The sequence below is a fragment of the Felis catus genome, chromosome E3 (assembly GCF_018350175.1).
Source record: "Felis catus isolate Fca126 chromosome E3, F.catus_Fca126_mat1.0, whole genome shotgun sequence".
Lineage (NCBI taxonomy): Eukaryota > Metazoa > Chordata > Mammalia > Carnivora > Felidae > Felis > Felis catus.
The window spans coordinates 37,831,160-37,851,753 of NC_058383.1; the positions used below are offsets into that span (position 1 = coordinate 37,831,160).

General features: G+C 49.4%; 1 protein-coding gene across 10 annotated transcripts in view; it reads left to right on the top strand.

The window, feature by feature from the left end:
- The window catches only part of ADCY9 (adenylate cyclase 9), a 171,042-nt gene that overhangs the window by 139,135 nt on the left and 11,313 nt on the right, over positions 1 to 20,594 (top strand). For all 10 annotated transcript variants that reach the window (XM_045047974.1, XM_045047976.1, XM_045047980.1 and 7 more), the window contains 6 exons: positions 6,855 to 6,959; positions 7,876 to 8,093; positions 12,591 to 12,693; positions 13,619 to 13,827; positions 17,650 to 17,809; positions 18,711 to 18,859. In XM_045047974.1, coding sequence (XP_044903909.1) covers positions 6,855 to 6,959; positions 7,876 to 8,093; positions 12,591 to 12,693; positions 13,619 to 13,827; positions 17,650 to 17,809; positions 18,711 to 18,859 — 944 coding nt within the window. The remainder of the gene's footprint in view (positions 1 to 6,854; positions 6,960 to 7,875; positions 8,094 to 12,590; positions 12,694 to 13,618; positions 13,828 to 17,649; positions 17,810 to 18,710; positions 18,860 to 20,594) is intronic.

Consider the following 20,594-nt stretch of genomic DNA (forward strand, 5'->3'; position numbering starts at 1 on the left):
CCATGAATGCTGTGGATGATGGATGGATTGAGACTACACATGCCAGTAAAAATAGCTGGTCTGACGTCTCTGCGAAGAGCAAAAAAACGAAAACTGAAATGTGGATGGTTTTTTATCACATCAGTCTTAACCAGTGAACTGCGTGTGTGAGCTGTGAGAGCATCTTGGTTTATCTGTGAAGGACCTCATTGGCAAGACACCTGCTTGCCCAGTCTCTGTGAATTTAACCTTAATCTATTATTCAGAACCCTGGGGCTGCATGCACACAGGGAGTTTCTACATGTTTACAGTCAGTAATGAGGCTAACGGTGTGGATTTGCCTACATGGGGGCAATTCATGGAGGATCTGTCCTGTTATCAAAAGGGCAATACTTTCCCTTTGAGGTCACTAGCTCCGGGGACCATCCTTCTGTGGCGTCACTGAGACTTTTTTCATGACTCTAAATAAATGGTCACTCTTTTATGTCCTTGTTATTTTTACTCAAAATTATTATAAGGAGGCTCCGTGGGCTCAGTCTGAGGAAGCGGCCATCCTTCTAGTTCATTACAGAAACGGGAAAGGTAGTATCTGTCTGTAGTTTAGACACTACGTATTTATTATAACTGGTGGTTTAATTGGTAGTGGTGATGGTTGCACAATTCTGTGAATATACTAAAATTCACTGAATTATATACACTTTAGATGGGTAAATTGCTTGGTACGTAAACTCTATGTTAATAAAATTCTTACAAAATAAATAGTCTGATTCCAAAATGTGAATATGAAGTAAGTTTAAAAAAACAAAACAAAACAAAACTCCAGGTTGTATCTCCATTTCCAGTCCCGTGTTTTTCCTTCTGTCAGAGGAAGCCTGTCCCATGGAGGTCGACAGTTACCCTCACAGAAGAGTTCCAGCTGAGGGAGGGAGAGAGCCATCACTGGGACACCACCATGGTATTTGCTGCAGGCAGGGTTCCTCAGTGAGTTCTGAAATTAGTAGGTAGAAGTTTAAGGAGAAGCAGGATATTTGCACAGCCTCCAAACACCCCCACCCCCCAATATTTATTGATTGCAAAGAGAAGAATAGTAACTCCACGGTGGAAAACCTGGTGGGCCCTGCCTCACTGGGTGATGAAGGCTGGCATGTCTATTAATAAGGCTCTCAGTGTCACGTGCATGCCCCCGCACCCTGCCGTGTGATGTATTGACAAGGACACGTCACCTCTGTGGGGTTCTTCTCCCAACTCCTAAACCTTGGCTGACTTGTGAGATCACACTGGACAAGTGCAGATTTGAGGCCAGTCTGCAGAACACATGACACCTGACCATGACACCGAAGGAGTGACAAGTCACCAAAGACGAAAGACAGAGGACCTGCCACTGGCTGGAGGAGACAAGGAGATGCTAAATGCAGCGTGGGATCCCGGAACAGAAACCGGACACTCAGGGGAAAGCTGGGAAATCTGAGCCTGTAGCGCAGTTTAGTAGTTCTGTGCAGTGTTAATTACTTAGTCTTGATGAGCGCGCTGTGGTTGCTGTGAGGTGCAGACGTCTGCGGAAGCGGGGACTGACACGTGGTGGGGACGGTTGGGGACGACACGTGGCCTGCAGCTCTCTGGACTCTTTCCCACTCTGCGTAAGTCTGTTGTCTCACGATGTAAACGTCTAATGTATGTGTACTAACTTTTTACTGTAGTTGTGCTATTCTAATCATACTATGTAATATAAATATACCATGTTGACTGTATTTCTGTGATATATCACATGTGAATTGAACTGGAAGATGTGTCCAGCGTCATTTAACTGGTATTATCAGGCAGTAAAGTACTGCACGTAAATGAAATTTCCCCAAATAACCACACATTTTCTTCTTTTGACTTCCTGATGGAATATTTCCACAGCACAGTAATGATCTGCTTGCCTTATCAGCCTCCCTTAATAAACCCAGTGGTCGTTTAGGGCCCAGGAATCTGAGTAGGGTTCTATGTCTCTGTGCTCCACGACTTTGAGATCTTACATCTGATTTTTACAGGTTTTTGTTTTATTTTGTTGTTGTTTTGCCTCCCGTACTCTCAGACTGTGCATTTTCTGTTCTTAAAGCTTCTAAGTTGCCTTACTTCTTCTGTAACAATTTCTGCTTCTATTTTCCTCTAGTATTTTGTTTGCAGAAATCATCTACTTGGAAGTGTTCATGCTTCTGCTAACCCACTAGCTTCCACGATGCTGCACTGGCCCGCCAAGGATAGGGGAAGGCAGGTGACTTACTCCTGCTCCCTCAGAGAGGCCACATGCTCGGATAGGGTCCAGGGTGCTGCCACCTGGGCTTCAGCTCCCCTCTGTCATTTTCTAACTGCATAACTCTGGGCAAGTCCTTTCTCTTCTCTGCCTCATGTGTAGAAGGGAGCTGATCACAGTGTCTGCTTCCCGTTGCTTCTGAGGACTACCGGCAGAGAATGCAGAGCCCTGCGTGGGCCTCAGGAAGTCTGTCTGTCTTTACCGTTGCACATTGCACGTTCCTGTCTGCCACGCTCAGCCTGGGTTTCAAGTTTGGGAGCACGCGCTGCCTTTCTGGGTCCCAGGACAGCTCACTGATGTCACACTCAGCAGGCCAAACGGGTGAAGCCAGGCCTTTCTGATATTTCCTCTTCGATTCTCAGAAAAGAGGTCTCCCTGCTCCCTTCCTTGACAGTTATGAAAAAGGACAGCTGTTGGCTTGGAAGTGATGTATCTCGTGAAGAGAGAGAGCCTTGAAGAAAAACCTGTATTTTACCTCTATGACATGTATTCTGAACAGAATGGAGCATGTGTACATTGAAATGGGTTTAAAACAAATGCATTTATGCTCTAGTGTGTTGGAGAGGTATTTATAATCTCCGCTCCAAAGCTGACGTCCATGCTGGGGCAGGAGCAGACATCATCTGGGAGAATGCAGAGTGTGTTCTTGGGTGTTCTCCAAGGGATCTCGGGTTTCCGAGGCAGCAGCCAGCACACTCCTTCGCCCCTACAGCTCTGTTTTGGGGACCCTGCCTGGTCTTAGTAAAGCTTCCCTTGGTGCCAGTTGCCAGCAGTGCCACTTAACCAGGAGGTGGTCATCTGCTTGGGTTACTTCAGGGGAGTGAGGCACAGGAGATCACAGTGCCAGAGTCATTCCTGGGTCCTCCCTGTGTTAGGAACGGAGGCCAGAGAACGGCTCTATGGTGGTCAGCGACCACGAACCTGCAGTCTGACTCCCCCTGTTGATGAAGCTTTGTGTCCCCAGAGCGGCCGCATGGTCTTTTACGAGGAGTAATTGTCAGGCATTTGGGACCCCAGACACTGTGCGGATAAGGACCTGGTTTTTGTGCCTTGCTGTGCCCTCAGCACATCGGGATTCTCAATCCCGTATCGTCGTATCGGGCTGTTGGACACCTTGCCTCCCAGGTGGTAAGGTACCCCAGAGAGTTCCCTGAAGTCCGAAATGCTCTTCCTAGTGAGGACTTCTCCGTAGGAGGAGAGCCGGGTGTTTAACGGGTGGGGAAACACCTCAGAGGTGTCTTGTGTGCTTCGCAAAAATCAGTTTAAGAGATGTTTTCACCCAGATGAACACGAAGCTGGAAAATAGTTAAAGAATCTGTGGGTGGTGGAGAGGGAGACAAGCCCACCTTCTGTGGCCTGCGGGGGGCTCCCTGGCGCAGAGGGGATCCTCACCACACAGCAGAAGGGAGTGTTCGGTTGTGAGGAAGTCTCCATCAGTGCACAGACTTCACTAAGGTTTTTTGTTTCATTTGTTTTAAAGATTTAATCAGTAAAATTGTCCCCCAAAAGCAAAGTAGATGAGGAAGAAATAGAAGGACAAAGAGCCACATTTTCAAAGCACAGTGAAAGGATCCTCTGGATCCATGCACTGCAAGTTCCTGGGGCTGCTGGTTCTGCCGCCCCCTCCTAGGGCCTACACTGCCTGCACGAAGCTGCTGGGGGGATGCAGAGGGACTAGTGAGCACTATTCAGGCCACTGGGAGTCCCGACCACAGGGCCTGCTCTCTGCTGCTTGACGTGTGACTCTGACAAGCCCCCGAACCTCCCAGAGCACAGTCGCTAGAGCATGATGACCATTATGTCTGCACCTTTGCTCCCAGAGGTTCTTTTGTGGGCCGGCCACCTGACCTAACCTTTGTATTAGAACATTTTATTACGGGAGGGAACAGGCCCCGTGGCCTCTCTCTGTCACAGAGATGTAGACTTGGGTTGCCCAGTTGTCCCAGGCTCCTGAGATCAGCCAGTCCCCCTGGACACTCCTGGTCTCCACGGGCTTCTTCCAGCCCCTTCGCAGTCACCCTTCAGAGAGAGGGTGTGTGCCTGCGAAGCGTATCCAGGGACTCCTTCACAGAGGGTGTGTGCCCTCTGGTGTCCAGTAGGTTTGATAGCCACTGTTGCATATTTGTGGCTCTGAGTGCTTAAAACATCTTTCATGTGTGACGCCAGGGTGCCATGGGCAATGTCTGAGAAGCACAGGGCCTGTTTTTAAAGTACATGTTCTGTGCTTGAGGAGAGAAAAGTACTCAGGAACAAACGATGCCAAGAGATAATGAGGTTGGCTGCTCTGTCTGTGACAAGGACATTAAAGGACCAGATGTGCTGTCTTTAGAACCCGAGGTTTTACTGTTAAGGACCAGCATTTGCTGAGTGCTTACTGACGCTGCAGGCACAGCCCAGTGTGGTGAGCACATGTGCGCTCCTGCTCGCTCGTGCACAGTCCTCCCACGGGGCCAGGACGGGGCTCCCTCGTCCTGCTCAACTGTATTCTGGGAGGTCAGTAGCGGGAGACACAGTCCTGTTTCAGAAAGGAGGAAACAGGCCAGGGAGTCTCGTACCTATTACATGTTAGAACCAGGATTTGGTCCATGATACGGCCTCTGATCACTGTGTTACACACCAGTAATCACTCTAGTAACTTCTAGAAGCTAGCTAGAACTATTGTTATGCTACTTCTCTAGCCTTGAAGTTTAAAAAGTGGCCAGAGAGGTAGCTGTTACTCTTTCATTGTGTCTTCAAGAGGTTGGGGAAAGCCCCAGACCCTCAGGGTATGACCCAGCTTAGAGTCTCTCTGACCGTCCCCTGCACCGGATTGTACCCCCCTCTCCCCCTAGGCTGCCAGTTGGCCTTTGCGAAACCAGTGTGGCCCTAAAGGAGCAGCCACCACTGCCGCTACCAGAGCCACTTACTCCCACCCTCGCCCCACCACAGGACACCCTCGGGAATCCTGCTGGGCCTGTCGGAGGCCTGCTGCTTTGGTGTATATATCGCCACTTTGCAAATGAATGTGAGTGTTCATACTTGTACATTGCATCAGATTCCCAGATGACACAACTCTTTAGAATCTTTATTTCTTTTATTTAATATAGTAGAGGCCTGAAATCTAACTTCAGATGTGATGTAAGTCATATCCTTGCCCTTGGACCCTAAATGATACTTATTTATTTAGTTAGTTTAGTTTAGTTATTCTGAGAGGGAGGGAGGGAGGGAGGGGGAGAGAGAGAGAGAGAGAGAGAGTGTGCAGAGAGAGAGAATCACAAGCAGTCTCCGTGCTGTCAACACGTGAACCATGAGATCATGATCTCAGTAGGATGCTTAACCGCCTGAGCCACCCAGGTGCCCCTAAATGATACTTATTTTAATTTTCTAAAATAACATCTAGCCTTCTATAATGTATTCCAGTGTTTAACGGTGCTTAGTATGCTAGAAATTGTTCTAGAGTCCTGCTAGATCTGTCCTGCTGCCATTCGTCTTCTCCACCCGCAGCCGTTAGTCGCTGTCTTGGTGGCGGCTGCCGGCACGCAGGATCACGTCCATAGTAAGAGTAAGTCGGTGCAGCATGCACTGAGCGCCGGGAGCAAGGCCACGAGTCGCCATCTTCCTCGCTTAGTTCTTCCCACACGTCTGCAGCAGCCATCCCCACTCCTGTGTGTAGGGGAGAGGACTGAGGTCCGCAGTCTGAACAGGGAGCTCCACGCCCTGGCTGTGAGAGGCAAAGCCTGCCCTTTCTACTCCGCCTGTCCCTGCTGAGCCTCCGCCTGTCTTTTCTGGGTCAGCTAATTGCTCAAGCTTCGGAGAATTCCTGCATCTGTAAACATGTCCCTCTGACTTTTCAGCCTGTTGTATACAAACAGCTCACCGTCACACACAGCCTGAGAAACTTGTGTAGGCTAGTGGCCGGTTTGTTGGCTTAATAACAGATCTATCGAGATCTAATTTACACTCACACAAAATGTACCCTTTTAAAGTAGACAATTTGGTGGGTTTCAGTATACTTGCAGGATTGTACAGCCGTCACCACAGTCCATTTTAGAACATTTTCATCACCTCCCAAAAGAAACTCCACATCCTTTAGCTCTCTCCCCATTCCTTCATCCCCTCATCCACTGATCTCCTTACTATCTCTATGAACTTGCCTTCTCTGGATATTGTATATACATGGAATCATGTAATAATGTTGTCCTTTGTGTCCGGCCTGTGTCACCTATCAGTGTTTTGAAGGCTCATCCATGTTGTAGCACGTGTCAGGGTTTCATTCCTTTTGATGGCTGAATACTCTTCCATCCTGTGGATGTTCCACACTTTGCTGATCCTTTCATCCATTGATGGACATTTGAGTTGTTTCTTTCTGGCTGTTACGGATAGCGCTGCCCTGAGTGTTCATGTACCAGTCTGTGTGGTCGTGTTTCCGTTTTTCACTTGGCCGGTTTGTTTTTAATTCATGCTCAGGTGGCTCAGTAAGCCTTCCACTTGGTTAAAACCATTCGGCGCCACAACCAATTGCACCTGATAGACTTGATTAGATTGCAGGTTGTGGCTGTGCTTTCTGGGTGTGTTCCTACGGCATGTGTTTTTCTTGTAGACCTGCCCTTCGTGCGGAATCACGTTCGCCCCCAAATCGGAAGCTGGTGCAGAAGGAGGAGCGGTCCAAAACGGCTGTCAAGAGGAGCATAAAAACAGCACCAAGGTAACAAGCTCATGGCTGTTCTTTCCGTCAGCTCCTCTCCCGGTGCATCCACCCTTGGTGACATTCCTGTCTTGTCGGCTTCTCACTTCTGAGAAGAATTCCCCGTGGGCGACACCATTCCATACCTTCTCGTCCTTTGGGTTTTGACTAGACCAGTGAGATCGGGTTGGAGAGTCAGGACTCACCCTTGTGAAGTGGAGTAATCACGTGCCTGCCTTCGCAGGCACTCAGAGCTTCAAGATGCGGACTGCTGTAGCCAGGGAAGGTCTGTGGGGCCAGAGCACGGGGCAGAACATGCACATGCAGGGACACGAGGGGGCTCTGCAGGAGCAGAGATGTGTCGTGAAGAGAGGCTTGGGGTCAGGGCTGGCAGCGAGGACACTGCCACTGAAGTCTCACCCAGAGACAGAGTCAGAACCGCAGAGGAAGGGAGGACAAGCACCAAACCGGGAGCCCTTTGAATACAGCTTATAAAGGCTGACTCTCCCGGGAGGCCTGCGTCTGTTATCCTCCGCCCTCCCTCTGATCGATCCCCGTACCGTATCCACCGCCCCAGGCCCCCCCACCCCCCGCCCCCGCCGCTTCCCCCACAGCCCTCTGCAATGCCGATTCTGTGGTTGGCAAGCTCCGAGAGCCTCAACTCTTCCTTGGCCTTCTCTCCACCTCCTTACTGGTCCTTCCCACGATGTCACCTTCCTGGCTGCCTCGACTCCTGGAGGTGCAATTTGACAAGATAGCGGGGGTGGGGAGAAGCGGGTGGGTGGAGAGGTCGAGAGTCGGATCAGAACAGAGGTGTGAGGGTGCTGGTCAGTCGTGCGGCAGGGCTGGTGTGGTGGAGGCCGGGATGGAATAACACTGTGACATGCCTGCACTTCAGCCTCTGTGTCTGCCTCCCACTCCCCTTGTCTTGAGGCAGGCTCCTGGAGCTCCTAATTCCAAAACTCAAAATGGACTTCTGAGTCCTCCCCACGAAGAGAAGCTCACCAACAGTCAGACCTCCCTGTGTGAGATCTTACAGGAAAAGGGAAGGTGGGCAGGAGTGAGCTTGGACCAGTCAGCTCTCCTTCCACTGAGATTCAAGAACATCCGGGAGAAAACAGACGCCCATTTTGTTGATGTTATCAAAGAAGACAGGTAAGCATCAGCCATTCCCAGTGAAAGTGAAGGTTTGCAGGTTTGTAGGTGGAGGTCTCTCCCTTTTTCTGAATTTGCTGATCCCCATGTGTTTGCCCTCCACTGTCAGTAATTTACTTTATTTTGAAGTAATTTGAAACTTGCAGAAAAGTTGCATGGATAATACAAAGAATTCTCGTTCTACTCTTTGCCCAACTTACCAACTTGTAACATTTTACTATGTTTGTTTTATTCTCTCTCTCCTTTTTTATCTCTCTATGAAATTTATGTTTTATTTTTTTTTTGGAACCATTTGATAGTAAGTTGGATACATCATGCCCTTTGCCCCTAAATTGTGTATTTCCTAAATACAAAGTTGTTCTTTTACATAACCATGGTTCCTAAATTCAGGAAATTTAGCACAGATGGAATATTTTATCTAATCTACAGTTCATATTCCAGTTTGACCAGAAATTTTGGCCACAGAAATGATGTGTCCGTCTCAGGTTCCCTATCCAGAGGCACACGGCGTCCTTTGTCTTCCATCAATGGTAGGGATTCTGAGTACCCAGGCCAGTGCTGTTGACTTCTCCAGTCTGTAGTTATTGCCTCCTCGAGACTAATAAGTGGGACTTGAAGACCACACACGTACTCCATTCCTCATCAGACTGCCCTAGATTTCATCTCCTTTGATGGTTCTTGCCTGGAACGGTCTTTGCTCTGGTGGTGCAAAGTGTCCGTTTTCCTACCTCGGCACCGACTGCACACTTCTCATTAGGCCTTTGGCCTACCGCAGGGAAGAAGAGCCCCTCCTTACTTACTACTTTTTGCGTCCATCTGTTGCCAGCCTGGACTCAGGGAGTCCTCTTGGATTTCATAGGATGCAGTCTCACCACTGGCCTTATTATGTGTGACGCTCCAGTTGTCCTGAATCTGCCAGGCAGAGCGCCCCTCGGGCTGGGCCCCATGTCCTTTTGACACCCCCCTATCCTTTGTTTTTCAAAGTTTCTGGCACCCTTTTCTAGCACAACAGGATATTCCAGGCCCATTTTATATCTCCTCTGACCCTGCTCAAGAATCGGCTATTTCTCCAAAGAGCGTTGCCTCCTTTCAGTGAAGAATGGTATTCAGATATGTTAGTTGTTAATGTCTGATTAATGTCATTGTAGCCAAAGATGTACTCTATGTGATTTCGGTCCTTTTACATTTATTGATACTTGTTTTATGGTCTCACATGGGTCTCTTTTGGTGAATATACCATGTGCACTTGAAAAGAATATGTTCTGCATTTTTAGGATGTTATGACCCATAAACACAAGTAGGTCCCAGAGGTTGGCAGTATTAGATCATCTGTGTTTTACTTTTTGTCTATTATTCTATCATCGTGAAGAGAGGGATTTTTAAATCTGTCACCGTGACTGGAATTGTTGGTGTCTGTTTTTAGTCCTGACAGTATATGTTTCAAGTATTTTCAAGCTCTTTTTGTTTTAGGTATATACACGTGTATGAGTGTTATAAATTCCTGGTGAATTGGTCCTTTTGTCATTTTGAAGTGTCCCTCTTTATCCCTGGTAATACTGTGTCTTAAAAACCGCTTTATCTGATACTAATGTAGTAACTCTAGCCTTCTTGTTCTTACTGTTTGCCTGGTATATCAGTTTCCATAAAAAAATTTCAACCTGTCTTTATATTTGAAGTGTGTCTCTTGTGGGTCTTACTTTTTTTAAATCATTCTAAAAATCTCTGCCCCTTAATTCCATTTTAATATATTTACTGGCTTTTTAGCCATACTTCTTTGCATTATTTTATTTTACTTTTTGGTGGTTGCCTTAGAACTTACAGATAAGCATCCTTGAATTTTTATAGTCTTCTTATGGTTAATGTTGTATCATTTCACTTCATGTTTTTTTTTAAGTTTACTTATTTATGTAACTAATCTCTATACCCAGTGTGGATGGACCCCAAACTCATGACCCCAAGATCAAGATTCACATGCTCTTCCAAGTGAGCCAGCCAGGTTCTGCTGTATCATTTCACTTAACATGTAGACATCCTATAGCTGTATAGATTTATTCTTCTCTTCCAACCCCTTATGCTGTAGTTTTTACATGTGTTACATTTACATGCATTATAATCCCAGCCTCTAATGCCAGTCTCTTGGTAATCTCACATTGGTCTCCACTGATGACTTTTCTGTTGAGTTGGATCATATTTTCCTGTTTCTTTGCATGTTGTGTAATTTTAGATTGTGTTGTGCTTAGAAAATCTGGATTCTGTTGTATTACTCTGAAGAGTCTCAATTTCTTTCTTTCTTTCTTTCTTTCTTTCTTTCTTTCTTTCTTTCTTTCTTTCTTTCTTTCTTTCTTCTCTTCCCTCCCCTTCCCTCTCCTTCCTCCCTCCCTCCCTCCCTTTCTTCCTCCCTTCCCTCCCTCTCTTCCTTCCTTCCCTCCCTCTCTTCCTTCCTTCCCTCCCTTCCTCCCTCCCTCCCTTCCTTCCTTCCCTTCCTCCCTCCCTCCCTTCCTCCTTCCCTCCCTTCCTTTTTCCCTCCCTCCCTTCCTTCCTTCCTCCCTCCTTTCTTCCCTCACTTCCTCCCTCCCTTCCTTCCTTCCTCCCTCCCTCTCTCTCTCCCTTCCTCCTTCACTCCCTTCCTTTTTCCCTCCCTCCCTTCCTTCCTTCCTTCCTTCCTTCCTTCCTCCCTTCTTTCTTCCCTCACTTCCTCCCTCCCTCCCTTCCTCCTTCCCTCTCTCCCTCCTTCCCTCCCTTCTTCCCTCCGTCTGTTCTTCCCTTCCTTCCTCCCTCCCTCCCTTCCTTCCTTCTTTCCTCCCTTCTTTCTTCCCTCACTTCCTCCCTCCCTTCCCCCCTCTCTCTCTTCCCCCCTCCCTCCCTCACTTCCTTCTTTCCTTCCTCAGGCAGTTCACTTCCCTAAACTCAGACACCAAACGTTGCCTCCCCTGGGGTAGGCAGCTGCTCTTTTTTTTTTCCAGCCTGAATCAGGCTGCTCAGAGTCTGTTGTGCATGTGCACACCTCAAGCGTCAGCCAGAGACTTGAGCAGAGCTTATATGGTGATTGTGGGGGTGCCCCTTCTCTATTTTTTTTCCTCTGGGATTTTCAACCTCATTTTCTCAACCATAAGCCCCCAAACATTGTTTCCTGATTTTCCAAGACAGCGAGATTGTGGCTTTTCTATCTGAGTTTTAGCCATCCTGCATGTGTTGCTGACTAATGGCGGTCTTCAGGCCAAAAAAAAAAAAAAAAAGGGAAATTAAGCTGGTGCTGTTCCCTTCTTCCAAGTCTGACTCTCCTCCATCTTCTGTCTGCTTTGGTTAGTCTGTACTGCCTTCCAGGAGTCATTTTTATAATCTTGTCCAGGGTTTATTGTTATCTGAGAGGGGATTGGTCCAAAAGGAGCTAATCTCTGTTCCCAGAAATGGAACTTCTCAGTATTAATTTCAGAGGAACAGCACGGCTTCTGGCTGTGTGGATCCTGTCCCTTGACTCCTAACTGTGGCCGTTGCACATCGTCCTTATAGCCGCTGTGTTGATTTTCCTCTGTCTACACTTCCTGAGTGGAAGGGATGACGAGGGTCAACATTTGGGGATGGAATTTTCTCTCTTCTGAGTGTACGAGTCTAGTGAGGTCCTGAGCACCTGTCACAGAAGGAGAGAGTCCACTGTGCTTCAGGGACAGGAGGGAGCATGCCTATGTGAACCCCACTGTGTGTCAGGCACATGGGAGGGACTGTATCTGTTTTATCTGATTTAATTGCAGAAGTTATTGTCTGAGGGAAAGAGACTACACTCCCTGGTTGTATTTGCCTTCTGAAAACATGTCAACACTCTCTTAAATTTATAGTAATTTTCTGCAGAATAAAAAGGATTTTAGTATTTGCTAGCAACCCACAAAAGAATGAGAGTCACGTAAAGCAGGTTTGATTTCTCTGCTATTAAAATCCTTGAGTGTTATTTTTCAGGTTTCACACGCAATCTGCATATGTGACAATAGCACCCCAGTTACACTAACTCTGTAAACAGTTTTGTGATAACAGCCTGTCTGCTGTGACAGCGGTACTGACTGTCAGAGCTCTGAATGGCAGGTCAGCAACTCCGAGTGAGGTTTTCATCAGAAGCCTTGGAATCAGCCTAAGTCTTCTCAGTACAGGATGTCTGCCTCTCCAGAAGCAGTTGTTTTCTAGCACAATAGAGCTGCCTTCTTCCTCAAACACTGAGAGATGTTTCCAGAAGCAGGGTTCTCACGATGTATGCTGTAATGACAGTGGGCAGCCATTGTTTTTTTGGAGAGTAAACACAACATGTGTTTTAGAAATACAAAGCACTTTCCAGACTTGTGTGTGTCCTAAGGGAGTGGTCTGGCAGGGTCTATCACATAGTGACCCTCAGACACTGTTTTTGTGACATGCTTGGGGAACGGTGTTGGGGCAGCAAATTGCGGTCTTCTGATAAAGTCAGCACAATGACTGTGCGCACTGTTGATCAAATGCATTTTTCGTTTCTTCTAGCCTGATGAAGGATTATTTTTTCAAGCCACCCATCAATCAGTTCAGCTTGAACTTCCTGGATCAGGAGCTTGAGCGATCCTATCGGACCAGCTATCAAGAAGAGGTGCGTTTCCCCTCATACTTCTATGAAAGAAATTTATTGTTTGTGCTGGACAGTTTGCTATCAGCCTTGTGCTTTGGCAGACTTTTTTTTTTTTTTTCGCCTTGAGTGACAGGACACTGAAGGCTACTCCTGATTGCTCACAGTCTGTAAGCCCCAAGCTGCGTCTGCATGTGAATTTATCCACACAGGGAAAACAACCCCGATCTTTCTGTGCTCCATCATTTAGCATCGCAGGCATGTCTTTTCTGGGCCCCCTGCTCATTGCTGGCTGGCATTGCCCTCATTTTCTCCCTCCTTCCCTGGGACTCCCTAACACTACATGCGTGTCACTTTGTTATGTTTACCACAGCACCCTGACGTTTCAGATCCTGTCTGTCCCCACCATTAGGTTGTGAGCTCCCAGCGCCTGCACAGGGCCAGGCCCCGAACGGGCTCTTGACTGAAGGCATGAGCATCTTACTATCTGTTGATGTGCCCATGCTTTCATCTGCTGCAGCTTCAGTCCCTGCCTCTTACTGCTGACATGAAGCCAGCTGTCACACACCCTGAACCTGGGACCCAGCATTCAGTGGAAGCTTCCAGAAAATGGCTTCTGTTACACGGCTTCACAGACACAGAGTCGTTGCCTTTGCCAGTCCATAACCCATCTTTCAGGCTCAGTATGTAACGTGCTTGTGAGAACTTACTGGTTTGTAATTGCTTGCTGTGTGACCTGGGGCAAGTTTCTTAACTGCTCTGTGCCTTAGTGTCCTCGTTAAAAGCGATAGTAGAGATGGCCTGCCTTAAAGAACTTACACCTGTACTTGGTCCAGGGTGGGCAAGTACTCAACAAACGTTGGCTCTGTCTTTCATCTAAATCCTACTCTGTGGCCATCTGCCGCAGCTCTGGTTCACGCCTCCTGCCTCCCCTCCTTCCCACACACAGGTTATAAAGAATTCTCCCGTGAAGACTTTTGCCAGCGCCACCTTCAGCTCCCTCCTGGATGTGTTTCTGTCGACGACAGTGTTTCTGATTCTGTCCATCACCTGCTTCCTGAAGTACGGGGCTGCTTCCATGCCTCCCCCGCCCGCCGCCCTGGCCGTCTTCGGTGCCGCCCTGCTGCTGGAGGTGCTGTCCCTCGTGGTCTCCGTCAGGTAAAGGCCCACCTGCAGGGCTCTTTCCGGCCTTTAGCCTGTAGCTCCCTCTGCTGGCTCCATAGTTTATGGCTGTGTAGTTGGCTTGCGGCTCCGCTGACCCGCCTCCTGCCAGAGGCCCCTGCAAGCTCTCCTTCTGGGCGACTGGTCCTGTCCCCTCCCCTCCTCCAGCTCCACTGCACAGCATCCTCTCCGCAGACCACGGCCCTCAGCAGAGGTGAGCATCTTCCTTACCAGAGGGGGTCCATGTCTTCTGCAGCCCCACAGCTGCCAGTCAGCCCCTGGGTCTCCCAGCTCAGAGACTTAAAGAGAGCAAGTGGAAAGACAGGGAATTAGAAAGGGAAGAGAAACAGGACAGAAGCGTACAGGGCTCACGTAGTGGGTGGCCACTGGCAAATCAGTGGGTGCCTCTTCTAGATGTGAGAGCAAAACTTCCAAAATGTTAGTAGGAATCATAGGCTTCCATCTCCACCAGCTTGGGTCAGGCAGTGCTTTCTTAGGACACGGAAAGCATGAGTGGCCAGAGGAAGAAGACATAAGTTAGGCCTCATCAAAATTTAAAGCCTCTGTGTTCCAGAGAACACCTGTTGTTTCTCGGGTCTGAGTGAAAGGAGCCTGCAGGCGGGAGAGTATTTGCCAACCGCAGCTGTGGTGAGGGTCTGCCATCTAGAATGTAAGCTCAGTAATGAAAAGACAAGCAACCCATTTAGAAATGGACAGGAGGTCTGAATGGATAGCAGGGACCCCTCAGGGAAGGTAGGCCCTCAAGACCCATTCAGCCCGATGTTGGGGTTCAGCCCAGCACCTGGGGACGCTCACAGCCGCTCTGCATAGTTCCAACTAGATGCAAATGCACAGGGTACTCTGTTCACACGCACGCCCTCTGCTCTCCCCCATCTGCCTCCTGGGCACCGAGACCACGTCCTCTGTCCAGTCCTGTCAGTCTCACCTGGCAGTCCCTTTGCTAATTGCCCCCAGAAGCTAGATGTAAAACAGAAACAGGGAGAAGGGCCCTGACCTCGAGTGTCTGCTCTGCTTCCCCAACACCCCAGGACAGGAAACGGCAGCCTCGGGCCTAGCCCTCAGGCTTCTGAACACTAGGCCCCTGCCGCTCCGCTTTGGAGTATATGGTCTGGATCGCTCTCCCCATCCCCATGCTCACCATCCCCTTATTCCCCCTCCCCGGCCCCTACCCCTGGGGCTCTCTGCTGAGGGCCTTCTCTGGCTGCCGGAGGCCTCACACTTGACCTTCATGTCTCCTCCAGGTTGAGGTAACTGCAGGGTGCATCTGCGCTCTCCACCCAGATTCCCCACCAGGACTGAGCCGCACCGCGCTGCGCTGAGCCAGGGATTCCTCCCTACGGGCCCCTGCAGGGCGGCTCTGCACCCCTTACTGAGCTGCCTGGGAACTACTCCCAGATCAGCTCTGCTTCTGGGATCCCAAACCAAGGCATCTTCAGGCCTCTGGTTTGTCTTTTCCTTTTTAATCACGTACTAGAAATTCACTCGTGTAAGTGTACAATTTAGTGATTCCTGGTAAACCTACAGAGTTGTGCAAATATCACCAGATAATTTTAGAACATTTCTGCCACCCCAAAGAAAACCTGGTATCCACCTGCAGTGGGTCTCCTCGCGCTCCCTGCCCTGGGCCCGGGTTTTTGTGTGACACAGGTCCTGGCAGCTAGAGAAGGCTCCTGCTCGCTCAGAGGCCAGCATTGTCTCCATGCCTTTTTAAAAAGCCCTTTACACCACTGTTCCCTGTTCCACTGGAGCTAGTTCTACAGGGTCTGGGCTAACCTGGAGACTGCCAAGGGCTGTAGGCCACAAAGATGCCAGGCCTGGCTGCACCCCGGTGGGCTCTGGGCCTGGCACACCCACGTGCTCTGCAAGCACCTTCAAATGAGGCGGCCACTCCTCCTGAATGACCACTGATGTGACCTTAAAAGTCCACTTCGCCCGTATCATCAAAGCTTGGGAGGGGTCGGGAACTTGATGGAGCTCCTCTCGCCATGCAGAGGGCATTTTTAGGATCCCAGGTCAACAGGAGCCCTGTGCTGCAGAATATGTGGGTGCCCCAGGGAGGCCAGTTCTGCAGCTGCTCTGGTGGCTGGCCTAACCCTCCTCCACAAGCCTTCCTGCATCGCAGTCACAGCCCATCCTTGCGCTCCCTTCATTTTGTGCTGAGCCCAGGCGGGCATGAGCACAGTGAGTCTCATCCTCAGAGCTCTGCCATCCTGGGGACCTTCATGAAGGGCCTGTCGGTCCTGCCTTCTCCCTCTTGGAACTTGGCTCCCTCTGCCTCCTCATGGGGCTTATGTATTCTGCCTTTGCGCATATTTGTGGTTAGTCTTGGAAATATTCCCAGGACTCCATTATCCATTTGAGTGTCAGGAGGCCAGACCCATCCAGGCCCTAAAAGGGTCAGACAGGGCCTGTCTGGCTCCATGTGGAAAATGGCCAAGATTTGCGGTTTCCTGGTGGAGGTCAAGCGTACGTGCCCGTGGCTGCTGCGCTGAGGTGTCCGTGACAGAAGGCACGGGCACCTGGCTGTGTGGCAAAGGTCTTGGAGGGGGAACTTTCGGTGTCAAAGCTGAGCAACAGTGCCTGCACCACCACCACCCACCCACCCACCCCCGCCCCCCCCCCGCCAGAGGTGAGGATAGTGGGTCTGTCCCTTCTCCTCCTCGCTAGGGCCAGGCTTCAGAGAGAGGGTCTATGTGTGTGGGTCTCCCTCCCAAGCTGAACCCCGGTGGCCCTCCTCCATCTCCCCCTGCTGGCATCCAAGTACTGGCCCCTCACCCCAAACTGTTCTTCCTCTAGAACAGCGGTTCTGCACCCCACATACTTGCTCTCCTTTCTTTATGAAGATTCTTTTTGTGATGTCCACATCACCATCCTGAAATACAGCCTACCTACCCATACACACAGTTTCAGAAGGGCCCATGAAATGCCCTCACTCTGACACGAAGGAGAAAAGTCAAGAAAGCCATTAAAAATAAAATACATCAAGTACATAGTGCTTCACCTTGTATTTGCCAGGGCGGCACCACCGGGGAGGTCATAACAGAGTCATCAGCTGTGTCCTCAGGTGTGCGATCGCCACAAAGGGACCCCTAGAGGTGTGCGGGTTTGGTGGCATGGTGCTGTGAGCTGGGTTGCAGCCTCTGACCTGATTTCTGAACTGCTGAGTGAGCCTTGCTGAGGCCCCAAACAAAGCCAAGGGCACTTCACACAGTAGTCCATTCCTGGAAGATAACTGCGATAGTACCACCCAGAAACCACTTTCTGTTTAAAAACGAGATATAACTAGGCTCTAGGCTGAGGTCAGCAGCAGCAGGTTTTTCGCCTCTGTGGGTGTCCAGGGGGCAGGTGGCCGTTGTGCGGAACGCAGGGTAGAGCCTCCCCTCCCTGGCTCCTGCGCACTAGATGCCAGCAGCACCCCTCAGTCCCCGTGGCAACCAGAAAGGCCCTGCCAAATCCCCAAACACCTCCAAAGTGCCCAGCCCCCGGACCCCTACCCTGGCAGGCTGGGACAGCAGGTGGGGCCTGTTCATGTTCCTGTGCCTGGTTCTTCTATGCTCCTTTGAGACCCACAGAAGCTTATGCTTGGCTTTCTACAAACACGTGTTATCAAGAGGCAACAAATGACCTTCGAATAAGGTCTGATGAGCTGAGCAAGTCGAGTTCCCTTGGTATCTTCCAGAGGTGAGGGGCCAGGGCTCTGCGGCCCCCACATCCACGGCAGCAGCCTGTGGGTCTCCTGCCCTCATCTTCCCCGGCAGGCTGACCTGCCCGCAGACACCCCTTTTCTCCTTGTCCCAGGATGGTGTTTTTCCTGGAGGATGTGATGGCTTGTACCAAGCGCCTGCTGGAGCGGATAGCTGGCTGGCTCCCGCGCCATTTCATTGGGGCCATCCTGGTGTCACTCCCTGCTCTCGCCGTCTATTCACATGTCACCTCTGAATTTGACACCGACATACACGTAAGTAAAGGCCTGGTGCCTGTTTCTGGGCTCTTTCGCACAACTTCGTGGTTTTTTTTTGTTTGTTTTTTTTGTTTTTTTTTTTAAATAAGTCTGATGACTTGGAACAGCAGTTTAAATATAGGCCTCTAAAGAGGGACAAACTCTTTGTCACCACCTTGTGCTTGTCTTCTGAAAAGACTTGCCTGAAGCAGTCAGGGAGGTGAGCACGTGGCCTGTCACTGACCACAGTCAACAGGGCTGGGTACGCGGCTGCCCTGCCCGGTTGACATGTGCCCTCTCCAACCTCACCTGCTCTTTGCCAAGCTCCAGATGAGCTGTTTGCTTACATGTTTCACCAAGCAGCATCAGCCCCACGTTTCCAGACAAGTACAAGATAACATGCTCGTCTGTAGGACCAGCACAGCTGTGTGACTGGCCCCTGGATCGGCTGCTGTTGATCAGGGAGGAGCTTCCTGGTTAGACCCCAGAAGGAATGAATTAATGCCCTTGTGGAAGGTCATGTTTTTGGTGAAAGCCAATGTGACCCGAGCTGGGTGGGCTGACTGCATTTGATACCCCAAATTACATTTCTGCTGGCACCTAGCGGGATGCCTGAAGGAAGGCTTCTTAAAGGTAACCACTTACACGGCGGTGGTTTTCAGACTGGTGGCCTGCCTTCCCTTTCCTCTGGCGTGACTCATGCCGTTCCCACACATCTGGAGAACTTTGGTGCTAGTGCAGACTTGCAGCCTAAAGCTCTGGGCGATTAACGCGACAGAGTGCCATCCGTCCCTGAAACTGCCAGACATTAAGCGATTTTTATTTTGAAAGAAAGATAAGTGAGTGAATCCTTTGATGGCAGAACGGGAGTGAGGCCAAGGCGGGGCGGGTCACTGACCACGCTGGCCCCTTGTTACAGTTCACCGTGTTCGCGGGCTCCGCCATCCTGACCGCTGTCGTGCACTACTGTAACTTCTGCCAGCTCAGCTCCTGGATGAGGTCCTCCTTAGCCACCGTCGTCGGGGCTGGGCCACTGCTCCTGCTCTACGTCTCCCTTTGCCCGGACAGGTACGTCCACCACCACGGTCTGAGTCCGGCACCCTCGCCGGCTGGGACCCCTTTCCCGACCTCACCTGTGTCTTTCGCGTCTGAGGCGATGCCCTCTCCCTCTGCTCTAACAGGTACTATCACAGCACGGCAGCTCTCACCAGACACGACATACCCCAAGACTAATATGCAAGAGAAAGAAAAGATAATTTTTGGCAATGTAGTACGTATTTACATATAGACATGCTTGGGTGACTACCCCTGCCCCAGAGGACAGAATGCATTAAGCTTGTGCTTGAACTTCCTTACACTGGAGAAGTAGGACCAGAGGCTGTTGCATACGAGCCCCTCAAGAAAGTGAAGGAATCAAGGAATAGGTAGACCAAGAATGCAAAGAGGAAGCCGGTTCCAACTTTGTTTGAGTAGGGGTAATGTACCCAGACAGACTGCAGGCTGCTGAAGGAGAGGGAGTGAGGGGGTATGGTGCTGTTGCCGGCGACCTGGGCCTTATTTATAAATATTGACTCCCTGTCGTGACACACATCATGACATGAAACAGAGTACTGACCAGTCACTGGAAATATATCTTTTGTCTTGAAATCCTCCCACATTTGAAGAATACTTTTCATTCCCAGGTATTCAAATGGCCTTCAAAACCCTATCACTGGTAGGCTCCAAGAAATAGATTGGATGGTGTGGGAAAAGAAAGAGGAACTGTGTGGAAGACCCCAAGGGATGGGACCAGTTCTTGCCGTTATGCTATGAAAAACTAACAAATAGAAATATAGAGGATGGCAGTGATTTGTGCTGTATTTAAAACATTCTATGTTAATGAAATCCCGTAAGATCCCTGTCTTTATTTTGTCCTACTAACCAAATAATGTTTGATTCTTAGTGTGTTAAAAACAAGTCTCCTGTTGATCACTGCGCATTTGCAACTGGTTTTGTGGCTATTAGCCTTTTTCAGCTAGCTGTGTAGTTGGAAAAACAGTGTTACCTTAGATAGCAGAATGCTCACAGTGATTAACTTAGAAATTTCCGATAATGTCCTTAAGCCATTAAGCATTAAACTTCTCCTAAATATTGGACTTTTTTTGGTAACTGCGTATAAAAACATTTTACTGTTAGCACATATTAAAGAACCACCTTTTATAATTACAGTGGGTTTAGGCCAGTAGACTATCTCAAAGTTATACAGGGCGTTCCTTCATTGTGCTTTGCAGGACATTTAACATCCCTGGTTCCTCAAATTACTGGGACAACCAGAGGGAACCCCAACAGTTTAGAAATGCCCCTAGGAGGGGCGCCTGGGTGGCGCAGTCGGTTGAGCGTCCAACTTCAGCCAGGTCACGATCTCGCGGTCCGTGAGTTCGAGCCCCGCGTCAGGCTCTGGGCTGATGGCTCAGAGCCTGGAGCCTGTTTCCGATTCTGTGTCTCCCTCTCTCTCTGCCCCTCCCCCGTTCATGCTGTGTCTCTCTCTGTCCCAAAAATAAATAAACGTTGAAAAAAAAATTTTTTTTAAAAAGAAATGCCCCTAGGAATGGCATTATTGTTGCTGAGAACCATTGCTGTAATAAGTTCAGAAGTAGACAATGATCTAGTTTGTTGCAATAGCAGATGAAACCGCCATCGTGTACCTGTGGACTTGACCAGAGCAGTGGTTGGTAACGGACAGAGTAAGCACCCTTCTCCTCAGTTTATTTCACATAATAATGACGACATGAAAGATGCTCTCAAGTTCTCTGCAAATTAAGAT